This window comes from Prunus mume, linkage group LG7 (assembly GCF_029339155.1).
Source record: "Prunus mume cultivar Tortuosa linkage group LG7, ASM2933915v1, whole genome shotgun sequence".
NCBI classification, from domain to species: domain Eukaryota; kingdom Viridiplantae; phylum Streptophyta; class Magnoliopsida; order Rosales; family Rosaceae; genus Prunus; species Prunus mume.
Window position 1 is genome coordinate 14,757,154 of NC_142704.1, and position 24,864 is coordinate 14,782,017.

The 24,864-nt window shown below is 36.8% G+C and overlaps 3 protein-coding genes and 1 long non-coding RNA gene across 6 annotated transcripts; 2 read left to right on the forward strand and 2 right to left on the reverse strand.

The window, feature by feature from the left end:
* Window positions 1-5,208: 5,208 nt before the first annotated feature.
* Window positions 5,209-7,028, reverse strand: LOC103336872 (Tetratricopeptide repeat (TPR)-like superfamily protein). Its single transcript, XM_008239995.3, is given in 4 exon segments — window positions 5,209-5,705; window positions 6,270-6,442; window positions 6,537-6,757; window positions 6,760-7,028. Coding segments are annotated over 4 exon segments (708 nt in total). The 5' UTR covers window positions 6,953-7,028; the 3' UTR covers window positions 5,209-5,584.
* A 4,028-nt stretch (window positions 7,029-11,056) lies between these two features.
* Window positions 11,057-15,491, reverse strand: LOC103336873 (ER-based factor for assembly of V-ATPase). Of its 3 annotated transcripts, none has more exons than XM_016795738.2 (7): window positions 15,336-15,491; window positions 15,038-15,148; window positions 14,501-14,943; window positions 14,255-14,393; window positions 12,867-12,952; window positions 12,557-12,699; window positions 11,057-11,530 (listed from the first exon to the last, which is right to left on the reverse strand). In XM_016795738.2, the coding sequence occupies exons 3-6, from the start codon at window positions 14,762-14,764 to the stop codon at window positions 12,571-12,573; spliced, it is 618 nt and encodes a 205-aa protein (XP_016651224.1). In that variant the 5' UTR covers window positions 14,765-14,943; window positions 15,038-15,148; window positions 15,336-15,491; the 3' UTR covers window positions 11,057-11,530; window positions 12,557-12,570. The 3 variants fall into 3 exon arrangements, with proteins under 3 accessions (XP_016651224.1, XP_008238218.1, XP_088897496.1); XM_008239996.3 differs by having other exon boundaries at window positions 14,501-14,952; XM_089041370.1 differs by lacking the exon at window positions 12,557-12,699 and having other exon boundaries at window positions 14,501-14,952.
* Window positions 15,492-16,754: 1,263 nt separating this feature from the next.
* On the forward strand, window positions 16,755-18,574 carry LOC103336962 (tyrosine--tRNA ligase 1, cytoplasmic-like). The gene is made up of 7 exons (XM_089041369.1): window positions 16,755-17,006; window positions 17,091-17,187; window positions 17,507-17,612; window positions 17,723-17,805; window positions 17,892-18,037; window positions 18,156-18,261; window positions 18,347-18,574. Exons 1-7 carry the CDS (start codon window positions 16,897-16,899, stop codon window positions 18,431-18,433), a joined length of 735 nt encoding a protein of 244 aa, XP_088897495.1. The 5' UTR covers window positions 16,755-16,896; the 3' UTR covers window positions 18,434-18,574.
* Window positions 18,575-19,955: 1,381 nt separating this feature from the next.
* Window positions 19,956-21,944, forward strand: LOC148915556 (uncharacterized). Its single transcript, XR_016121976.1, has 3 exons — window positions 19,956-20,152; window positions 20,228-20,276; window positions 20,870-21,944. It is a non-coding gene; the product is annotated as an uncharacterized LOC148915556 (long non-coding RNA).
* Window positions 21,945-24,864: the final 2,920 nt, after the last annotated feature.

Sequence of the window (24,864 nt, forward strand, 5' to 3'; positions counted from 1 at the left end):
CAGCCCAAAACTTCTATTTCTCGGCTTATTAATGTGCCTCATGAAAACTCGTTACCATCCATACCACAACCCACTCAGCAAGCCCTAGGCATTCGCGTGACTTGGGCCCACTTAAGATTGTAGCGTAGCATGTTGCTTATTTTCTTGGCGTGGCACGTGTGCAAGCGTATATTATGAACTCTTGCGTACCCAAGTTGGGTTTCTTCCCAACTTAGGCGTCGTACTGAGCTAGAAATATATTTGGACCCAACCTTGGATTTTTTGGGCCTTAACATTAGCCCCTTTGATTATTGGGGCCATGAATGTGTATTGAAATGGTCCGAATAATCAATTTCAAGCCCAAAATAAATTGCAATAGCATGGCATGGTTTGCAATGGGTTTAGGAATAACTCAAGGATGACCAGTTAAAGGTCTTTAAAACTACAGCCATGTTTATTCTGGGAAGATTGGATGGGTCACAATGGTCCCGCTTAAAACTCAATCCTTCTTAAACACCGAGGGTGTTGCCTTGAAGAACTTTCCTAGACATTGTAATTTTGGAGGTCACTTACTAGAGTTACCAAGAGTTGGCCCTTTTTGTGGCATAACAGAGAAGAAAATGCTTGGTGGATTAGCTCAAAATAACTTAGCTTGCATGATTTATTTGCTTGAGTGACTTGAGAGGCTTGATTTTGCATGGTTGTGATTTGCAAGAGCTGCATTAACTTGTATGTCTAATATTAGTTTTGTATGCTTGATATTGGTTTGCACGCTGGGTTTTGAAGTGTATATTTGGTATTGGAATGTATGCTTGATGTTGGCTTGTATTCTTGGTATTTGGCTTGATGCTTGGCATTGACGTGTATGCTTGATTTTGGCTTTGTATGCTTGGATGCTTGGCATTGGCGTGTATGTTTGATTTGGACTTTGTATGCTTGGATGCTTGGCATTGGTGTGTACGCTTGATTTTGGCTTGATGCTTGGCATTAACGTGTATGCTTGATTTTGGCTTGTATGCTTGGATGCTTGGCATTGGCGTGTACGCTTGATTTTGGCTTGTATGCTTGTATGCTTAGTATTGGCTAAGGTGGCATGGTTTAATATAGCTTTTGGAATATTTAGCATGGTAGATGTCAATTGACAGTAACCAAACGTGCTAGTAGATGGTGGGGATCCAATCTTGGAGTTGCGGATGCAATGAGCTTTGATTCACCATTGTGTTTGAGTTTATAGCACCAACCTCAGAACACTTGAATTTGGCAGACAAAACCTCATTGAAGGTGATAGCGTGCGACGTGATGGCTAGATATTGGAAGAATGCTTGAAATAGGGCATGTGCTGGAAGGATGTTTGAAATAAGGCAAGTGCTGAAAAATGTTTTAAATAGGGCATGCGCTAGAAGAATGTTTGAAATATGGCATGTGCTAGAAGGATGTTTGAAATAGAGCATGTGCTGAAAAATGTTTTGTTTGACATGGAATAGGGCATGTGCTAGAAGAACATGACTTGGCTTGGCATGATTAGCTTGGATTTGCTATATGGATAATCTAATGGTTGAGTTAAATCAAGATATAGCTTGGTTTGGCATAAAGGCTTTGGTGATAATGGATTTTTAAGCTCATTTGGGTTAGAATTGTTGGTGGTGGTGGACTGAATTTGCATTGTTTCTATAGCATGACCCCCTTCTACTCTTTCTTCTCTCTTCAAGATTCAAACCCGTGGATACTAGGCATCAGTACATAAGTCATATTTTGAAAGCTCGAATCAGAAAACTTCCTGGATGAAAGTTGCTCATCTGCTCGAGTACTATAGCCTGTAAAATTTACTGAATTCTTTGAATTTTTATGTTGCTTCAAAGCTGGTCTGCAACTTCTGTGTTCATCCATGGTTGGTGAGTTTCTGTAAATTCTGCTTCGACATGTGCTTTTAATTTTTGATACTCGGATGATTGCACTTGCTTCACAAAATGTACTCGAAATTATGTTGTTTATAACATATCCAAAATCGAAGATCATCCAATCATTGTAGTGTTCTCTGCCTTCATTTTTCTGAAGCGTGTTCTTGGATTGATGTTGATGCCTTTGTTGCATGCTTGTTTTCTATGCCTGAATGCTTGAGTTCCTCTATATTTCCTAGAATTTGTGAACTATAAATTGAATTATGAGGTTGAGCTTCTGGTTTAGAATTCTAGCTTGGTGATAAACAAGAGTCATACAAGTTCACTTGGGTAATGCATGACAAGTGTTTGTCAAAATATCTCAAAGTAGCTTGTGGGCTGTTCTTTGAACTTTCGAAATGTTTCTCTTGGAATCTGAGTTGGACATGAAACTAGGCTTCTCAATGGCTGTGTTGGAACTGGTTTTGTGCCATTTGAAGGAAAAATGAATTTTCGATGCAATTTCAAAGGGCTAAGCTAATTGTGCAGTTTCTGGTCCTTGGCATGTTGCTTTTGTTAGAGGATTTAGCATGTCCTTTCTCTTGGCATTGAGTGCTGACCTGGGCATTGCTAAAGGATGATCTTTAGCAATATTTTCGTGAGAGCTTGATGTTGTATGGTATTGTCACAAGAGCATGAGTTATTCAATTTGCTTGAAATGCATGCGTTGCTTGGAATGCTTGAATGAAATGAAATTTCTTGGCATGTGGATTGGTGTTACACCCTGTGAATTTGTCAAATGCTTGATAGATGAATTTGCTTGCACGCTGAGAAAATTATGCTTCCAGCACCTCCCTTTGTGTATGAGTACCTTTCCAGTGCCTGAGAAATGTCATCTTCTTACTGATTTGCTAGGAACTTGATAGAATAAAGGTGATTTGCATGAGAAACTTTGAAGTGCATATGCTTGACTCCTTTATATATATATATATATATATTTGCTTGGCACGAAGCCCCCAAGTATTTTGGAGTTTGCATGCGTAGTTCGCTCAATGGCATGAATGATGATTTTGCCTAAGCCCCCGACCATCTCACAAGATCTTGTTTTGCTTGAGAATTGAGATCTAAGACACAAACAAACGGCGCATGTGAGTAATCTATATTATGTTTGTTCTGCAAAGTAGATAGCCAACAAAAGAAAAAAAAAATGAGGAAATGTTCTTATCTCTTTATTTTCTCTGGTTCATTGCTTCAGCAGCAGACTCCTCTTGGGGAGGTCTTTCGATTTCTTTACTTAGCTTGGAGACTGAACTTTTTAGCTATTTGATTGTGTCCACCATCTCCCTCTGGTTTTCCCTCATAGCATGAATGGCTGCAATGAGGTCTGAGATGGTAAAAGCTCCCTTACTTGCATGTTCTTCTTATCTAGGAAAGGGATTTTGCCTTGATTCCGAGTCACCATGGTTTAATCCGTCTTAGGAAGCCATGATATTATTTCTAGTCTTCTTTCTTGGAGGCATAGGTGAAGATAGTAGCCTGATCCCCAGCTGAGTTGCCAATTTATGTAGGGCTTTTTATTCCTCACGATGGGCTTGGGCTGTAAAGAGCCAAATGTATGAAATTGCCCCTTGAGTCTGAGTTAAAAGATCATACCCCAAAAGTGTTTTGAAAGGGTGGTAGCTAAGCCTTAGGAAACACCTTGGTCTTCTTCACCAATGAAACCAACAGTCGCTTACAGGATAAATTATTAGCTTGGCATGAGAAGCTTGTGGCATGAGAGAGAGAGAGAGAGAGAGAGAGAGAGAGAGAGAGAGAGAGAGAGAGAGAGATAGGGCTGCAATTTCCTATGAGAAACAGAGTTTTTAAGGCAAGGGGGAAGAGATTCTAAAGGGGTTCGTTGAAGAGAGAGAGAGAGAGAGAGAGAGAGAGAGAGAGAGAGAGAGAGAGAGATGAGGGAATAACAATGGGTGTGTTGAGTAGTTTCTGGTAGCTTAACGAAAGCTCTGTCAAGCTCTGGAATGATTCACCAAAGAAGAAAATGGGAAAAGATAGAGGAATGAGGCTCAAAATTGCAGAGGTTTAAGGGATGAGAGATGAAGCTGCTTTTTAGATGTGGGTTGCTTGCCCTTTTTTGAATTGTTTTGCTGGGTAGAAGGTGTCTTCCTTTTATATAAGTGTTGGAAGCTCCTTTTTCCCAAGAAAACCCTAGTTGGTTCTCTCTAATTTTACTGAGTCGTCTCCTCCATTTCTCTTCTCTTCCTTCTATTCAACCTCTTTTGTGAAACCTTCCTCTGTCCAAACATGCAAAGACAAGAGTTTTGGGAGCTCTAAGGCCTTCTCGCAACTGCTTTAGTGTTAAACTCCTATTGTTGACTATTACCTCACCTTCTTTCCTCCCTTATTTCATGGCAAGAGCTGGTAGGAGAAATGAGTGGGTAATGGCGCTGGCCTAAAAGGTGTTTTGGTCAAGTATCCTTTGGTTTTTTGGATGGCTTGTGTTGGGATTTGTCTTTGGCCATATGCTGGAGATTCCCAGCAGCCTGCATACATAGGTAACCTTTGACTTTTGTCATTTTGTCTCCACCCATGTGCTGGAGACTTTCAAATATTTTGTAGGTCATTTGGGCCATTCTAAGGTGATAGGTTAACCTATTAAGAGAATGAGCTAATTTCCTAGAGTATTGAGCTATTTTTCCTAAAGTATTGGGTTATTTTCTGTCCTTTATGCTTACCCATATATTTGGGCTCAAGAAATGAGCTTGAGTTTCGGAGCTCCCAAGCAGCCCAAAACTTACATTTATCGGCTCATCAATGGGCCTCATGAAAACTCGTTACTATCCATACCACAACCCACTCAGCAATCCTTAGGCATTCGCGTGGCTTGAGCCCACTTAAACTTATAGCGTAGCGTGTTACTTATTTTCATGGCGTGGCACGTGTGCAAGCATATATAATGAACTCTTGCGTACCCAAGTTGAGTTTCTTCCCAAATTAGGCGTCATACTGGGCTAAAAGTATATTTAGACCCAACTTAAGATTTTTAGGGCCTCAACACTCTTCAAGCAATTAATGGCATCAATTGTAGTAATTGTAATTAACTCATGTTCAGTTTGGATTTCCAGCAGTTGATCAGGGTGACTCATAGAAAAACACAATTGAGTATACTAGTATCCACATCTAGTTCAATCTTTGGAGTCTCTAAGCAAGGTATGCAAATTAATTAGATTCATATGCACCGTTTGGTCCTTCTAGTAGGTTTTGAAAATTCAAACAATATTTACAGCAGATTTTCATGCGTCCTTCTTGGTTGGACTTTTGCTCTCTTCATTGATATCATAATATTCACAGCAGATTTTTAAGAACATCATACATTCATTGATGTGAACGTCACATTATTCAAGAATATAAAAAAGAAAGTATCGCAGTGTCTTCACCATAGAGGAAGATAACGTACAAATATATATTTGTACACATTTGACTAGGGAGATTAGATTAGATAAAAAATTTACAAGGAAAGAAAGCAGACAAGCAAATGAAATAAACAGAGAGAAAAAGAGCATGGAACCTCTTTTATCTCATAGCTAGCTACATTTCTATATAATTAACATAGCTTTTTATTTCTTGATGTTGAGGTTAATTAGTTAAAGCCATTTCTCATGAACTTTTTTTCCCGATCTACCTTGGCGTGTGACAAATTCGGTAGCGATTTCATACCAAGTATTTTTCAGCTAAAAGGCATGAACCAGAGCTGGCGCTGCTGTAACTTGAACGTTTGGGTTGATTTCTTCATTCTCCTCTTCATCTTCCTCTGCTTCCCACATGAAGCTAGCGAAGGCCCCCAACACCATGCTGCATATACACATTCATAATATAGTTAGTCTGATCATGGGATTAAGTAGTGATATATGTTTGGTTGACAAGAAAACTACGTTCAACAAAAAGAAAAAGTTTCGAAATCGAACAAAATTTCTTGCACTCTGTTCAATCAAACTCGGCTATGCAAAAACGAGTAATGTTACAAACATCAAATTAAACCTCAAAAGTTTGGATCTAACTAACAATTGATGTGATTGTATTTCATTTTTATTATCATTTGGAAGTTTGAATCTCATTTATGTTTGGCCATTTTGCCATCTAATTTGTCTCTCTTTGCCAAAACTTAGTAGTAATCTTCGATAATGTGTCGATATCATTGTCGTCAACAAGATCTACCGACATCTTAACAGAGTCTAGACTGGCTCGACAATATAACTTCTATTTTCTTTTCTGTTTCTTTTTATAAAAGTAAGAGTCTAGACTCGAACTTGGGTGCAAGGGTACGGGCTCGCTACCTTGGCCAACCGGGCAAACCCGCGTTTGCATGTAACTTGTATATTTTTAACAACCGAGTAAAGATAGATAAAAATAACATACCAATCGTCAGGGGAAGCAGAAACGGCCTGATCAAAGTAAGACTTGGCTCTCTCCTCGTCTCTGTGCGTCTCCCAGATCAGCTTTGCGTACAGCGACAACAAGTCGCCATCTCCAGGGCTCGCCAATATGGCTCTGCAATAGCACTCTTCAGCTCCCGCCACATCCTTCTCCACCTTCAGTCATCCAATTTCACATAAAATCGAAAGTCAAATTTCATTTCCTCGCTAATTTTATTACCACAAAACTATAATTAATTTAATTAATTACCTCATGCAAGAATTTTCCGTAGTTTCTCAGAAGCAGAGGATCATCGGGATTTGACTTTAGCATCTGCTGATAATAATCTCCGAGCTTTTTCTGCTCTTCGTCGACTGTCGACAAAGCGTTGACTCCACGATCTCCGCCGGGAAACCGCAGCTTCTCCGCTGGAAAAGCGGGCGATTTGGCGGCAAAATCATTCTCCGATCGGAGAATGTCGCTCTCGACCGAGCTCTCCGGATCATTTTATCTCTCCGGTGATTGACGTCGAGATGAAGAGAGATCCTTGGAGATCCGACGGTGCTCCTTGGGCCGGAGAAAACGCTGGACAGCGAGTCGTTTCGGGAGAGGGACACTCTGGGCGAACCGGGCACAGCCGGCGACTGGGCCGAAATCGAACCGGTTTGGATCATTACAGCTTCCATAACTGCTTAATGAAGCTTTTGTTTTGCTTACTTTTCCAGTGTTGAGCAAAGTGAGAGTTTATAATTTCTGCTTTTGGGTGGAGGCCCGTGAAGGCATATATATAGTTCGTCTTGCGCCGTTGGATGCGCTGACGGAGTTGACTTCGGGTCCTACGAGATGAGAACACGTGTGGTGGTGCACGTGAGGGTGGCTAGTGAGTAGGCAACTCCGATGGAATAGGCGGGAAGAGCGTGATCGGGTAATGAACGAAACCAAGCGGTGTCAAGTGCTTAGTGCAGGTGTCGGGACAAATATTGTGGGTCCCATTTGTACGGACTGTGTCTTAAACCATTTTTTTATTGTCCAAACAGCTTACTCAAACGATGTGCCATGTTGAAAATCTAAGCAGATGAATCAAATCCATTACGTTATCAAATAATAAAATGATACTACAATTTAGTAATGTAGCAATTTGGTGTTTGTAGCAGTTTAAGAGTTAAAAATTGTTGGTTTATTTTCTTTTTGATTCTCAAGTTAATCACTATATTTACGTAATGCAATTGGCGAAACAAAATATATTTGACTCTCAATTTACTTACTTTCTTGCTACGATCGATTTGGTCTACATCTTGCCCCCTCAGATAAGAAAAATTCATCGATTTGCCATTTCTTTGAGCCGATAAATTAGTTTGGAAGAAAAACAATGCTCTAATGTTTGGTCCTAGTCTTGAACCTGAGGCTCAAGCGGGCATCAAGTGTATTTTGCTAATTCTAGTGGTGCCTTTCCATGAGAACTACCTTCGGATTGCCAACTATGGTTGATGGAAACATACGACGACATTTTTCAAGGCACAAGCATATGTTCCGAGCAACGTTACAAGGATGGAAGTGATAGGTATCATCCATTGCAATTTGCATATAATGAGATTTTGATTAAATAGTGTCATAATCTATACCTACCTATACCATGAGCTACTTATGTGCGAGGAACTTCAATCACTTAAAGCTAATTTCGGTAAACAGATTTATATGAAAATGTAGAAGGAAGATTTGTACCTTAAACATGTTCGAATATTACGAATATAAGTATCACTTAACCAAGAACTAATTGATGCAAATTTACTGTGTATTGAGCGAAACAAAGTAAACCATCCATTGATTGATAATCGATGAAATCCCAATGGCAATGGGACAGAGACAGGAACCCCATCCCAGATTGTCCACCTCTATAATAAAAAGTAACTGAAATACCACGTTAGGAATGGATGAGACCGCATACGGTTTGGCCGCATATGGTTTGGCATAGTTTCTGTGTTCTCATCCCCTGGGCCATGCTGTTTTAGTAAGAGACAAACCACTAAATTAAAAAGACTCTTTCTCAAATTTATTAAAATTAAAAAGCAACGGAATCTTTTTTTTATTTTTTTTATTTTATAATCTGTCTGAAAGATAGAATTTCATAACAAGTAAGCAAAAAATCGAGAGAAATACAGAGTCCATAATAGCAAAGCATAGTGTACAACAAGACATAACAACGACACAGCTATATAAAAGGAGGACAACTAAAGAAGCAAAAAATAGTTTTGTAAAATCTTGATAATATATGTGCGAAAACCCCAATTTTTCATGCAATTTCGACTATCACTTATAAACCTTGTATTAAAAACGAAAAAAAAAAACGATGGGTTTGCTTCTCTAACCTGATACCGTAATTTGTTCGCAAGAAATAGGGATCCATCCCCCTGTGCCATTTATTTTTCTGTCTCCCTTGTTCTTTTCTTCCCCACTCGTTCATTTTTATTTTGGGAGTTTCACTAAAACACCCAAAATGAGGTTGAAATTATAAAAAAAATCAAAGCACTATTTAAACATATAAACACACCCAAAACTCATCATTACACACACTTAAAACTCATTTATAAACACACCCAAAAAGTTGACTTTGGGGTTGATTTTGGGTGTGTTTTTATATTTAAATAATATTTGAGTTTTTTTATAAATACATGTCTATAATTGAGTTTATTTATAAATTTATATTTTATTTTTTGGATCAGAACCCACTCATTCCCGATACACTGCAACACTGCTTTTCCCTCTCGTACACATATCCAATGTAACTTCGGGGTAGGGCCTACCTGTTTCCCATTGTTTATACTCCATGTGGAGTTGTGGTCCCATGTGATATCATTTGATAATTTCCCATAGTTTGGTACAATACCACGCGTTCTATATGGCAATTCCTAAGAACAATGATGATCCTTGCCAAAGCCGAATACTAAGAGCAACTCCAAAGATGTTGGCAAATGAAATAAGTAAAATTGTACTATAATAATTTAAGTGATATGTTGCCTACTCATTTGTCTCATAAAAAAAATTAGTCACTCCAAAGAACTAGGCAATGCAAGTCTATAAATTATTATTATTATATTATTTATTTTTATTTTTTATATTTACTATTATATTTTTAAAAAAAAGAAGTGAGAGAGTATATATAAGCAGAACCTGATATACCTAATTACTTTAAAGCATGCAATATTATTTTATTGGGGAGAGTATGTATATTTTGCCTACTCATTTGCCTCTTCTCTCAGAGCATGAAACTGTTAATGAGGCAAGACAAATGGGGTTTGCCTACTCTTTTACCTCTTCCCTTGGAGATGCTCTAAAGACAGAGATAGCAATTCTAAATAGCAAACCCTTTCAGGTTAGTTCGTCAGGGCAATGAGCTCCTCCCCCTTATCCAAATTCAAATCTCCCTCTCCATAAATTAGATTAATTTAGTGTATAATAAAACTTTGTTAAAATAAAATAAAAAAGAAGCAAACCTTTGATAGGTCTGAAATAACATTTTGGTAGGTAAGGTTCATTATGTCATTCATAAAATTCACTTGTATTGTTGAGCTTTGTAATATCTAAGATTTAGAAAGTAATTATTTTTTAGGATGTATTTGAAAATGTAAAAGTAAACAATAAAAGTGTCTAATAAGTCATATACAACTTGAAAAGGACAACGAAGACAAACGGGCGACCGTATTTGGTAAAATACGCACAGAAAATGTCGGCTTGCCGTTGTGCAAATAGTTCATGTGGTTAACCACTATAGGTAAAACAGGCACGTTTGGGTCTACCAGTTTTTCCTACATGATATTTTTGACATTAAGATAACTTCATTCACATCATGTGATGTGAGTTGGAATTAAAACAAAACAAATGCACCTTATCTGTTATATCATCTAAGAAAAAGACAAGGAAGATTGGTCGACTTTTTAATGGTACATGTCAAAATCAATCTAATCTTCTTTTTCTCAAGTGGTTTATCTTTTCGTTTCTGCTTGAAAAAGTCTCCCAGATTATGATAAGCATCAATTAATCAAGCATTCTTTTTTAATTATGAGTGTCTTTTTTCTTTGACAATGCCAGATTATGATAGCCGGTATTTGCTCGTTCGTTGCCTTCAGTCAGGTCTTTGGCAACACATGATTTAATTATTTCAAGTGCTTATCTTATCATGCTAATATTTTAGATACGTCGGCAATCTATATCTAACCGGTAATTAATTTAGCAACTTAAACAAAAACTATTTAACCTAAATATACAGTTGATGTACACAGTTAACCCATTCAACCTAAATGGTTTAACAAACATGTTATACGGATCATGTCGTATTATATTTAGCATTTAATCATAGTATAATGAACGAGATCTCGAGCCTCTACATTTAGCATCAATGTATTTATACGCATTTGAAGGAATCTTAACCATTTGATTAATCTTATGACTAAGATTAAACCACATCAGCAAAATTGTATTGAGTCAATCACCACCTATTATTTGTTTTTCTCCAAAGATTTGAATATAAACCAGCGGCATGTACACAATTTCCCCTCTAAGATGTGAGATTTGAAATTAATTATGTTTTAATCATGAAGGGCTGTTTCAGATAAATTCTTCTACGTACTCGAGGGAATCTTCTCAAGTCCAATATCCAATTGAAATATTAGTAAATTTAGGTTTTAGCAAAAAAAAAAAAAAAATTTCACTTTTAGAAAAAGCCAAAGCTTTTAAAAAAAAAACAAAAAAACTTCTCAATTTTCAAATCAAAGACATGCAAATGTAAAATATTCTTTAGGAAATTCAAAAATAAATAAAAGCAATTTTGTCCATTTTGGCTTCTTTTACAAAATTTCTCTCTTCTTTGTGTTTTTTCGAAGTCTCCCTTGAATATTTAAGTTTTCACAAATGCTTCAACCCAACAGTGAAGATGACACTCAACATAGAACACAGGCAACATAGAAAAATATCAACTACGTCGTCGGAGCCTGTAGCTCTAGTTGTAGAGACCATTTACCTCCACACTCAGAAGAGTCGGCACCCGTTTCCCCTTCGATCTCTTTTACACCCAACAAAGTAAATAAAAACATTTCAAAAAAATATCCACTATAATACATTGATTTTTAGGGGTTGCCCACGATGTGTAAAACCAGCAGCACCTGGTAATCAGCCCCAAAAAGCTACGCTCAGAAATTCAAGAAATATCCATACTATCAATCAGGCTTCCGGCAAATCAGACTGACAGCTCTATGAGTACATGGATGTACCTGATATTTCAAGTATATGAGTTTTTCTCATATTAATTCTGCTCAATATATCAAGTCTTAACACTGCACATAGACATTTCACATCCGTATACAGTTCTTCATGATCATCAAAATTTAAATTTCAAGAGAATATACTACAGTTGATCAGAAAGATATCACTTTTGTAACATTGACTGTAACCTTATTTGTCAGCAGCATTTTTGTATCAAAATTGATTAAAATATGAATAAAAAATAAAAAATACTAAAAAATTAAAGTAAAACTCTCTCTCTCCCCCTCTCTCCCAATTTCTACTCCCTCCAAACTTGATTTTTCTTTTTCTTTTTTTATGTTGGTTTTTTATTTGATTTTCTTTTATTGTTATTTTAAAGATATGATTTTTTATTCTTTTTTTTTGTTTTAATATAAAAATACCATTTTGCCCCTGCATTTTAACAGAAAAAGGTAAGAAAATTGACGGCAGGGCCATTTGTCCAAATAAAACTAAAGTTAAAGGACCACAAGAACCATTTTGGAAATTGATGTACTCAAATGCAAATTTGGTCTAAATTCAGGGACTAATAAAACGATTAAGCCTTACTTATATCAGTATGACAGTATCCATGTTAGCATGGTTATCGAATTAGTCAATAGCAGGCATTCGTTGTTAGAACTAAGAAGTTGTTAATGATTTGTCAGGCAGCTCGGAAGTTAACAGGTTAGGATGTAAGGCTGGCCATGCTAACCCTTATAACGTGAAAGGAATAACCTGTTTCAGTTCTTTGTTAAATACTCCATTTACATGTACTGCCATTGCCGGCCTTAAACTGGAAGCTTATCCTCATCTGTCAACTACTTAACTTCTAAAAGCTAATACATGACACTACCTAGCTTCACAATCATGCTAATAGGAATAATGAAGTCAACAATAAAGCTACACGTAAGGTTGCAGTACTTTATTGTTCAGATATTTAGAATGATACGATAAGAAAATATACAAAGTATATAGTATTGTTCAGATCTTATATTGTTCAATAATTCTCTAACCTCTAAAGACCAAGTCACTGATTCTTCTTTAGCTTGGGTGTGGAAGAAGATGATCTAAGATCTTGACCAGAACTTCTAATTATGAAAATAAGTGTTTCTACGAGCATGCTAACTACCAATCCAAGAATGCCTCCAGCAGCATTCTGAAACAAGAAAATAAGAGTGCCATTAACTTCTATAACACTAGAAAAAGTGAAAGACACAAAAGAACTTTTAGACAAATAAAAATCCAGCAATAAACCACCAAGGCTTTACCAAGAAACCAAAAAAGAAATTCACAAATAGAAAATGGTCTCTTGGAGACACATACCATCACGGGACTGTGGTTAAACAAGGCTCTGAATGCAGCATATCCTACCAAATAGCCGGTAAACATAGTCACCACGACATGTAAACCTGTAGAAGTTTTTGACTGATTATCATCGGAACATCCAATACATATTTTCTAAGAAACGATCTAAAATAAACACAAAATTTACAGAACATAAGAGAACAAAAAGGGAGAAACTAAAAGAGTATAAATCAAGCATTACTAGAGGGCAAGCAAAACAAATTTAAACCATAGTAATAGATATGAAACCACCCAACTCTATTTGAAAATAAGCGGAATAAATTTCAAAAGGGTTTAATTTAAATGCAAAGAGAGTTTGAAATATGCAAGCAAACTATATTAATAAATTCCCAAAGAAAAATGTTTCCAACGAAGCAAATCTTCTTGGCCAGGGAGCCTGCACTGCCTTCAATCCAGTTTCAAGTTTCAACTAAAGCATAAAGAAAATCTTCAACTCCCCCTTCTGATTTTGCAATATCTTCCACTGGGAATAAGATAATGGCAAGCAAAAATTAAACTGCATAGAAAGTAAAGGCCATTAAAATGTCTAGCTAATATACACGAAAGAAAAGTAAAAAAAATTTGATTTCATCATACAAGTGCTAACTGATAAGAGTGACCACACTGCCAAAAAACACGAAACTTCCAGTCAACTTCTGCAACATAATTCCTTAAGCTTATGAAAACATCTAGATTTGCTAATAAGACAGAAAACTCGACAAATGCCAAATCCAACAACAAAAACACTAAGAACATCATACAACATTTTTTCCCCGTACTTATGCATGCTTGGCATCATAAACATCACAAGTTTGGATACTGCAATTTGTTTGATCTTTGCATGAAAATCAAACAGACATCCTACCTTTGGTGCAATCAAGAGTCAAGACCAATGTTGACAAAAAAAAAAAAAAAAAAGAAAAAAAAGAAGAAAAAGAGTCAAGACCAATGAGCATCATTTACATGCAATCAATTACCATATGAAATTCAAACCGTCCTCACATTTTTTGCATACAAAACAACCATGCTCCCTTCACTCCAATTGTCATAATTCTAGAATTTCAGAACAACCAAAAAGTTGATCGAAATATGAAGCAACATTCTTATATCATGTCATATTCCAGTAAACCAACTAGTATCAACCATCTCGCTTCCAAACTGTTCATAGTTTGGCATCCATTCCCCTTAAATGCATTCACATAAAAATTGATTGCCATCAGTGGACCAATCAATACTACAAATTGAAACTCTTTTCAATATGTCCATTGAATTTAAAATGGAAAGGGGTATCAATGGCCACAAGTAATAGCATTCTGAACCAAGCAGTAAAATATCATGTAAGATATGTATAAACTCTTTAATCTTACCAAAGCCCAATTGATCCTTGTAAGAAGAGAAAGGCTCATTGGTCTCTTTCTTAGGTGTAATATCCTTCACAAGTTCTGCATATGCATTCCTCTCCAGAATTTCAGCCAGCTTCTGAAGTCTAGCCTTCAACTCCTCACTCTAAAACACAATAAGAACAATTAACTTTACATTTCATTTGTAATCCCCAGAAATTAGAGGCAAACAAGAAAAAGAAAAAAAGGTAATATGGTGTTTTGTGTCCTCACCTTTTCTCTGGGTTTGGGGCTGGTGAGGACGAACTCGGATCCGGAGAAGAGTTGGACCAACTGGGGCCTGGTGGAGGCATTGGACGCGAGCCAGAGAGCTCGGAGAGACTTGTACGGAACATTAGGTTTGGAGGAGAGATTGGAAGCGATTTGCTGGAGTTCCTGAGTGAGGTGTGGGTCTGTGGAGGCAGAGGTGAGGAATGAAAGGATGGGTTCGGTGGTGGAGACGACCAGTCCCGGTGGGTTTGTGTGGTCACTGCTCATTTTCCTGGGAATTTCTTTCCGTTTCTCGGGTTTTCCGGGAAAATTTTCCTAACGATATTGGTGGTTGAATTAGTTCCTCTCAAATCAAAGTTTGCCCATTTTCCATTTACCCATCTCTCCCTCTCACACTATTGCCACATGTCCACTTGCTTGACACAAATTAATCTCCACTTCATATACTGCGAATTCTAAATAATAAAAAGAAATAAAAACAGAAAAATATATAATTAAAAAAACCAGCAAATAAAACCACAAGGGGAGAGAGAGTGCTACCTGACGAAGAAGGGGGCTAAAACAAAGCTTCCAATGGCTTCCCCCAGAGACTTCAAAAGTAGAGAAATTGAATCAAATGGTTGATTTATATTTTTCCAAACAGTGCTGCAGCTGCGGAAAATTAAACACGCAAAAAGGTGAGCAAAACCCAAATCAAATCTGAAATCAGCTTCAATCAATTCCAACCCAAAATCCCGAAGTTCCCAATCAAATAATATCCCAGTCGGTTTTTATTATTTCCCCTGCGGAAAGAGAGAGAGAAGCGAGAAAGAGAGAGAGAAGGGCAGTCAAAACATACCACAGGCAGGGAAGCATCAAGCGCCAAAGTGAGATGAGAGAGGATCTGAATTCTGAAGCGCGCCCTTTGCTCATGCGATGAAGAAGACGAAGATAGTTAGAATTATGGGCCTGTTTGTCAGAGAAAATAGTGGGTTCAAGTTGAAAAGCATGGACCGGCCCAAAAATTTGACCTTTTTTCTGGGTCGAAATGGACCCAAGATTTGACTACGGTTCTAATCCTACATCTAGGTGTTGGCGAGTCCTTACTTGGGGTCAGTTTCATTCTTATGTTATGAAAATAATCATTTAAATTTGCTATGAGAGAAATCAGCTGTGAGAAAAAATAATTTGACGTTTGGTAAACTTTTTGTTAAACAGACTGGGCTTCTTAAAATTTTAAAAAAAATCACTTATAACCCAAAATAAGCAATGCCAAACAGACAGTTAGTTAGAATTTTAGTTCCTTATTATGTTAGCATTTTAGTTATTTACCTATTTGTTTAGTCCAATTATAATTAAAATTTATTTTCTATTATAATTAAAATTTATTTCTTATTGTAATTTAGATATATTTTCTATTTTATTTAAAGTATAATATAAACAAATATGAGCATAATTGAATATTTACCGTACTTTGTTTGACACAGGTTTTACATTCCTGCCTAGTCCAGGCCGTCGTTTAAATAACGGCAATCCCGTTTCTTATCTAACAAGCAAACGTGCCCTAGATATATACTACAAAGCTTTTGGGAAAGCTTCACACTTACCTCTCCAATGGCGACCGAAGCACCAGAGCAAGCCCCGCCCCGCCAGCCGATGGAATCCAATCTCTTTCAATTTCCAAGCCTCCACCGTCCAGTTCCTCAAGTCCAACTATCCAGTAAGTTCCTCTATCTTTCCTTATCGTTTTTTTGTCGTTTCTAAATTTGTCCGTTGATCTGAACTTAATTTCAAACTTGTGTGGGTTTTGGTGAAGAATGAGTTTGGAGGAGAAGTACCAGATGGTGAGGAGCGTGGCAGAGGAATGTATTCATGGGGATGAGCTTCGGAATTTGCTGGCTCATAAGCCCGAACCCATCTGCTCTGATGGGTTTCAACCCTCCGGTAGAATGCATATTGCTCAGGTGTTTTTTCAAATTTTCTTTTACAATCATAAGAGTCATAACACATAATTGATGTTGATTGATCTGCAAATTTCAATAGTTGATTTTGAACAAGATATAATACTTTGTAGAGAAGGTACTCAAATTGAGATTTTGCAGTGTGTTATTCTCTGTACTGATTATTTGGATTGTAATGGACTTTCTTGTGTTTTGAAAGAACAATTGTAGTAAGAAATTTAAGGGCATGTTTTCATTATATCATTGTTAATTTTGTGAGGTTCAAATGTGTTGTTGTGTAGGGAGTTATGAAGACGATAAATGTGAACAAGATGACCTCCGCTGGCTGCAGAGTGAAAATATGGATTGCAGATTGGTTTGCACAATTAGACAATAAGATGGGGGGTGATTTGAAAAAGATAGAGACTGTTGGGCGCTACATGATAGAGATATGGAAGGCTGCTGGGATGAATTTGGACAATGGCAAAGTTGAGTTTGTGTGGTCTTCAAAGGAGATTAATGCGAGATCACGAGTATTGGCCTCGTGTGATGGACATAGCTCGAAAGTATACAGTTAACAGGATGACTAGGTAGCTAGCCTATTATGATGCTTATTGTGCCTATTACATCTGTTGAATCTCGACTTATATATTTTTTTCCTTCTACATATCCAGGTGTGGTCAGATTATGGGTCGAAATGAGCCAGGTGACATAAATGCATCCCAAATTTTCTACCCATGCATGCAATGTGCAGATATATTCTTCCTTCAGGTGCTTGCTGTTTTAATGTTGGATATTTTATTAATGGGTTTTGTCTCCCATGTTGCCTTATGTTGTGACATAGTGTAGGCTTGGCTTCATCATTGCTAAATATTGCACTGATTAGTGAGGGAATGATGCTAGTTTTTATGTATGCATGAAGTATATGATAGGTGCACTTAGGCCATGATGCATTTAATTCGAGCATTGTTCATCAACTTCTAATTTGATACATGTTTTATTTCTCATCAAAAGAAAAGAAAAAAAAATGTCGACGCTCAATTGCAATGAATATGTCATGGTGACTTGTGAAATGTTTTTCCTTTAATAGGCGGACATCTGTCAGATAGGAATGGATCAGCGTAAAGTAAATGTTCTTGCAAGAGAGTACTGTGAAGACATCAAGAAGAAGAACAAGCCTATTATCTTGTCACACCGTAATATTCTAGTTCCTATTTATGTTGTTGCAATGCTATTGTTTTATGCTTTAACATGAGAGTACTTACACATGTAGTATTTGTTAATTTTTCTTAATGATGATTTGCAGACATGTTACCCGGTTTGAAGCAAGGGCAGGAGAAGATGTCTAAAAGTGATGTATCGTCCTCCATATTCATGGAAGATGAAGAGGTGGGTTGTTTTAAGCTGCGGTTTAGCTTTCAATGTATGCTACCAAATGTTTATTCTATTTTTTGACATGTATCACTGAATCTCAGGCTGAAGTGAATTTGAAGATAAAGAAAGCTTACTGCCCTCCAAATGTTGTTGAAGGGAATCCATGTATGGAGTATGTGAAGTATCTCATCCTACCTTGGTTCAATGAGTTCATTGTAGAACGCTCTGAAAAGAACGGCGGAAATAAGTAAGTGACTTTAGATTTATACTGGTAAAAATAATTTATTTAAAAAAATTTTGCTTGTTACCTAATTGAACCTCATGTTGGTTGTAATTGTTCCTTTTGCGCATTTCCCCCAATACAGGACTTTCAAAAGCTTTGAAGAATTGGCTGCTGATTATGAAAGTGGTGAGCTACATCCAGCTGACCTTAAATCAGCTTTATCAAAAGCATTGAACAAAATATTGGAGGTAGGCTTGTTTTTTATATGCCATGTTCTTCTCATTTTAAACAAAATACTGGAGGTAGGCTTAACTTTGTTTTTCCTGAATGCAGCTTGTACGCGCACACTTCAAGAATGACAAAACTGCCAAAAAGCTATTGCAAAGTGTCAATGTATTTTCTGGTTTTGCCTGTAGATAAAATTTTGTTTTCTTCATTACATATCTCAGAATTATTAGTTCAAAGTTGCCTTAGGTTATCAATTTATTATTTGGAGGAAAACTCAACCAAGCTTTTCTTTGGTTTTGTAGAACTATAGAGTCACCAGGTGATGAATGCAATGGAGCTAATGATATTGTAGGAGAACCTTTTTTTTTTTTTTTGGCAGAAACATTGGATATCCTTAGTTGCTTTTCGATTCGATCTCTCTCATATGCTAAAAAACTCCCTTGAGGGATTTTTATATACATGATGTTTACACCATAATCAACCGAGCATATATCCAGTCTCAAAACAACTAGCACCAAGGCAGACACGCCTTCTCTCCTGCCGAAGGAAGACACTCTTCCGAGGTGCCAAGCATCTGCCGAAACTCCCGACTGCCAAAGCTCACAAACTGTTAAACCTAATTCTCATGACACGTGTCACTACCGCGGCGACTTGCACAGAGTCCCACATCGGAAATCTACACCAACCTCCCACTTTCACTTCCCTATAAAAAGGGAACAGTACCCTAGTAAGAGAGGTAACTACTTTTCTGCCTTTTACTATTACTCTGCAAAAGTTACCCTTCTTAGCTGACTTAAGCATCGGAGAGTCTTCGGCCGGCACCACACCGGTGCCCGGAGCTTGACAACTGCTTCCCCTATTTTTGTCTTCTGCAGGCTAGCCTTTATTGAAGGCCCAGACCCTTTCCCTGCTGAAGGCAAATCCCTTTTTCTCTAAGTTGACCCTCTCCGAAAAAGAGTATCAACACATGAAATTGTTGCGGTTCCATCATGTTCTCATAAGTGCTGTTTCATAAAAATTCAGAGGAAGCATTTCTCTTTGACCATTCTGTTTTTCTTTGGTGAAATGATTTGAACGATGGAGTTTGAAATGGAATAGTTTGTGTCAAGATGGCTTTTAAAATCGTATATTGCTAAAGTGGTATGGACTAAATAACCCCTAGACCTAGATATGGCATAGCTTTTGTGTTGTGATCCCTTTGATAGCTAGATAGCCACCTTATAGATGGGACAGAGAAATTGCATTCAAATTCATAATCTTTTAACCTACCTTCTATTCATTTATTTTTGGAAGTTTTTAGCAAAGGAGTCCAATGAACAACTCTTTTTTTAACAATCAAAGAGGGCAAAAATGGAGATAGTAAAATGATGTCAACCCTATTTATAAATCATGATCAAAATTATCAAGTTACTGCAAATTACAATAGACGTAGTTGGAGAAAAAGTAGGGTGACTGTGAGAGGAAAAGTTTGTGGTAAATGGTTACTTAGTGACCATATTAGTAATATGGTAACTAAGTAATCATTTACCACATGATATTACCCTTAACTTTTAAAATTTATTATTCTTTTTTAAATGTTAAATTGGAAAATTTTGGCATTTCGTACCCTCTAGTTGGAAGTTGCAAGGGGGCAGATTCAACCTGGGCTCCGTTCGAAGAGACGAATAAAGGTCTTAATAAATAGTTTTTGCTTTTCATTTTCTATTTGCAAAACTATTTGGGCTGGAAGCCTCTTGCGCCCAAGAATAAAAAGCAAAAATGCCCTCCGATTAACAGTTTTCTTTTTGGCGGGGGCTCAGATCCTACAGATAAACTAAAGTTAACAGATGAAGGGAAATGAAGGTCACTAGCAACTTGGTTGATCACATGCGCATTGCTTTAGCAACGCTGCAGGCTGCCTTCAAGAATCCGGTATGTGTTTGTGTAAAAATGAACTTTCTGATTATGCTTTGAAAGATAACAATGTTCTTGAATTTTCTATTTCAGTGGTTGATTCTGCTACCAAGGGAAATCGGTATATAAATTCATGTCTCAGGTATTATTGAAGGCTTTGATCACCTTCTCTTACCATTTAATAGATACCAGAAAATGGAAATGGCTTTGAATATGGTGGGATCACTCAAAACTTTTTATGCATAATATGATATGAACATGTCTGCAATAACTGTGATTAATGAATTGTGGTTTCTGCAACAACCATTTCTTGTTCTTAATATAATTTGATCCCTGACATCAATCGGACTATCTAACATGCCATTTGTTTTCTCAGTATCTTTATTTCCTACTAACAAGTAATGCATGTCATCTAGAAAAGTATTCTTGCAATCTGTACGAGTAATTCAGTGAGATGTTTGCTATTAACGTGTGGCGCACATCCTTACGATGACTGGCCACTTGACTACTTTCTCAAAAGGAAGTTTTTAACTTTGTTTTCTTTTGAGCAAATCTGCCGATGCAGCACTGATAGAAGACTATCTCAGTAACTTTGAGTCTTAGTATCTGTTGGGTGCTTTCTTAGTTTAGGATGGAGAGGAATTAAACTTAGGCAACTTTTTCTCTTTTTGTTGGGAGATACCCCATGTTTGCTTTTGCAGCATAAGAAAACTTTTGATTTTCCTTTTTTGGCAGGTTGAATGAAGAACTGAAGGGCATAGACAGTCTAGCGTTGCAGCTGTATGCTTAACATTTGTTTCATTATACCCTATTGCATGTCTTGCATAGCTTATGCTTTGGCCTTCCATTGTACCAATTACTTATGCTGAAATCAAGGATTCATCCTACTGTCTGCTGATATGAAGGCATCTGGATGCTCAGTCTAGTATCAAGCGGCTGCCAGTTGAGAAAAATTGCTAAACGCAGTTAAGTATTTAGAATTCCCGTCAACTGCAATTCCTAAGAGTTGTTTACTTTTGTGATGTCAGTATTGTTTCAGATTCCTTAAGCGTCCAGAAAAATCATGAGAAGAAATGTTAATGCTCTAGACTCAAGAGTTAACAAGCTCCTCCATCTTGCATGATGTCGACCTGCTGACCTCCAGCTCCAAAAATACTGTCTCCTTCAAACACCTGAGATAACTCAAGATGAACTAGATTGTGCAAATACTGAAGGAATACAAGCAGATCATCCTTTAACCTACTCCACTTCAAACATAACATGACAATGCTATGCAGAGAAGGTATACAGTGAGGTAATGTCTCCAATCGTCCTTGTAAGTACAGCCTCTGAAGCAGGAGAGGGGAAGAAGAAAGGTGCTGCAAATCAATGATCCCATCCTCTTCTACTGAAGTTATGGACAATGCACAAAGTTTGCTGAGCTTTTCAATGGATGAACAAAGAACCTTTAAATCTTCTTTCCTCATCTGTACAATGCCTAACCTTCTCAACTGAACTAGTTTCCCCAGCTCTTTTACTGTGGCAGTGGCACCACTATCTTTGTTTGCCTTGATGAAACAAACACAAGTCTTTGGTATCCAAAACACCACTGACTGCTACAATTGCAAGGGGCAGCCCCTCACACTTTCTTAAAATATAATTACTGATCTTCTCTAAATGAAGAACAGGTAGAAGAATTATGGGCCTGTCAGATAACGTTGGGTTTAAGTTGAAAAGCATTGGCCGACCCAAATTTGATTTCTTTTTTGGGTGGAAATGGACCCCAAGATTTGCCTAGTGTATCAAGTTTGTAATTCATATTTGGGGCCTATTTTCAATGTTCTTATCAAAAAATTGCATGTTACATTTTCCACTATAGTGATTTAACTTAAAATCTCATATCATTCCCACCCCAAAAAAAAAAACTCAAAATATCATACGGCATGTGGGTTGTTTATTGGTTGATGTCATTTATGTGAAATTACAAAATCTTTTTTTGGTTTTACTATTTTCATTGTGATTAAGATTTTCAAATATGGCGATTAGATTCGTTACACATCAAAATTGTAGTTTTTATGTTAAACACATAGTTAAGGTTATTTCTTAAGTAATTTGTGCTTATAAGTCGTTTATTTAGATTTTACTATTAGTTTATTTTAGTTTGTGCTATCATGCTCTCTATTTTTTTAGTTAAAATTTAGCTAAAAACATATAAAAGTTATTTTAGGAGCTCTCTATAAAATTTAAACCTTAATCATGCTCCCTAGTTTAGAGAGTCATAAATGTTATAACTCTTTTTTAATTGGTCAATCTCTATTTAAAAATAATATAAAAAATAATTAGCATTAATTATAGGTTTGAAATACTCATTAAATTATAGGTAATTACTAGAAATCATTTATCTCTTCTCAGATTTAGGAAATCGTAGATCTCCTTGAGATAGATAGGGAATATGGTTAGAGTTAAGGAGCCCATTGTAAATGCTCTAAATTGTTAATACTGTTTCTGACTCATCACTATATGTATGGACATGTTTTCTTCCTCTCTCTGCTATCCCAGTGCTTTAATTTTGATCGTGGGGATGTTGGTTGTCCTCGTTGTTTCGTGCTGTAATTTGAGTATACTCAAAAAGAACAAAAAATATTATTGTGTCGACTGTAAGTGTTATGACATCAAATTTGCTAGACAGAAGAAGAAGGCAAATGCCAAACGTTTCTTCTGATGGCGTAAGGGTGTGAGGCCTAAATCGATCAATCGGTGGACCCAAAAATTTAAAAAAACAAACAAACCAAAAAGCTCTATCACTCCATATCATAACGGCATGGGACCTAAACTCCCACAAGAAGCGAAACACATATCTCCTCAACTAGAGAAAAGTTTGTCTACATCCGTTTTACGATGGGCACTTGGTATATCATCATGTAAATGACATTGCAAAAAATGACAAGTAAAAAAATTATTTACACTTGTTTTATTGACGGGTGTCTCATACTTGATAGATGAATTCTACCCACCTTTTGTCCTGTATTTCTATTCTCGTCTTTCTCATTCACTTTATGTCACATTTATTTCACTCATTTATCGATTTATGTAATACTGACGCAGTGACAATATCGGAATCCACTTAACAACTGGAATCCATATGAGAAATTGAGTAAATCTCAAATATATTGATTGAAAATAAGATGAATAACTTACCAATACAACGTCATGAGTTGGTTTGAATAGAAAACAAAGAAACCATAAAACCGTAGGAAACCTTAAGTTCTAAAATATTCCTAAACTTAGCTAATAATAAAAATCATGTTAGGAAAATTATCCTAATAGATAACTTATTCTTCAAACTATAAAATAAAACATTAAATTAAATACAATCTTGACAGAATCATAATTGCTTCAAACTTCCTCAATCAATTAGAAAATCCCAACAATTGTCTTCCTTCTTTTCCTAGAGCCATAATTGACATTTAATTGAAATTTTTCTTTCTTGCATAATTTCCTTCCAACTTTGAGCCACTTTTTAATTAATTTTTCACATCGTAATTGACCCATATTTCGTCATACATCAAATGCAAAGTGTTAATTTGGCTTTTGAACACATTAAACATATAGATTTATATATGAATAGAATACACATAACACAAATTGAATAAGAAACATAGGAACGAGAAGGCAAAAGTGAAATATAACTAGCATTCCTTTACTGAAGATATTTGATATATTATATGAATGACATATGAGCTATATTGAGAGCAAGTTTTCTTCTTAGAGATGGTCAACAAAGTCTAATCCAGTGAAAAAGGGCATTGACTTGCATGAAGTAGTTTCAAGTTGAACCCCCAGTAATATGTGTGAGAAATCCCTCCTTTATAGTTTAGTTAAGGATTATCTACTGTAGACGTCTCGAACTTGGCCCTTACAATTGGGTCCATGAACTTTTTTTTTTGGTGCCAATTACATTATTTAACTGGACAAATAGTTGCAATTAGGTCCGGCCATCCAACTCTGTCAATTTGTCCGTCAAAATGAAGGGTAAAAACGTCCTTTCGAGTATGAAGAAAAAGACTGAAAATGGTGAAAGAAAAAAATAATTCTTGTACCACTAAACTGTTGTCTCGGCCAATGGTGCTGGGCCTTTCACTGTTACCTTGGCATACAGGAGTTCCAAGAGGAACTCTCAAGCTGATATTCAAAACATGAAATAAGGTTGAAGATTACGGCTAGCAAGCCAAAAAATAAGGTAGCCAGCATAAGGCCAATTCCTCTCTCTTTCGCTCTATCTCTCCCTCTCTCTCGCAACCCGTTCCCCCCTTCTTATCCCACTCCCCTTAAAACCCAGATCCCAACCCGACCTGCAACCCACCCCCCATCTCCCCGAGGACAACATAGAAGAGGCCAGCAGTGGGACCCCCGCAGAGGAAGACCAACAACAACAACAGCATAAATTGCAAGATCATTATATGTATAAGTGTAGTGACCTCAACTTGGATCTTTCAATTGGCAGAATAATTACTAGGTTTTTGTGACAGTGCAGACGACGATGGTGGCTTAGGCGGTGTGTTTGTGTTGTCACTGTCAGGTTGGGTTTTAGAGCAGTGAGGCTTGTAGGAATTATTAGTGTACAAATGGGTTGTACATATTTCACAGACCTTTGAATTCATAGCATGGTTTTTTCTCTTTTTGGGGTTAAATTCTTTTATGTGGTTTCTACCAATCACAAACTGTTTGATATGGATTTGTATTGTAAACTT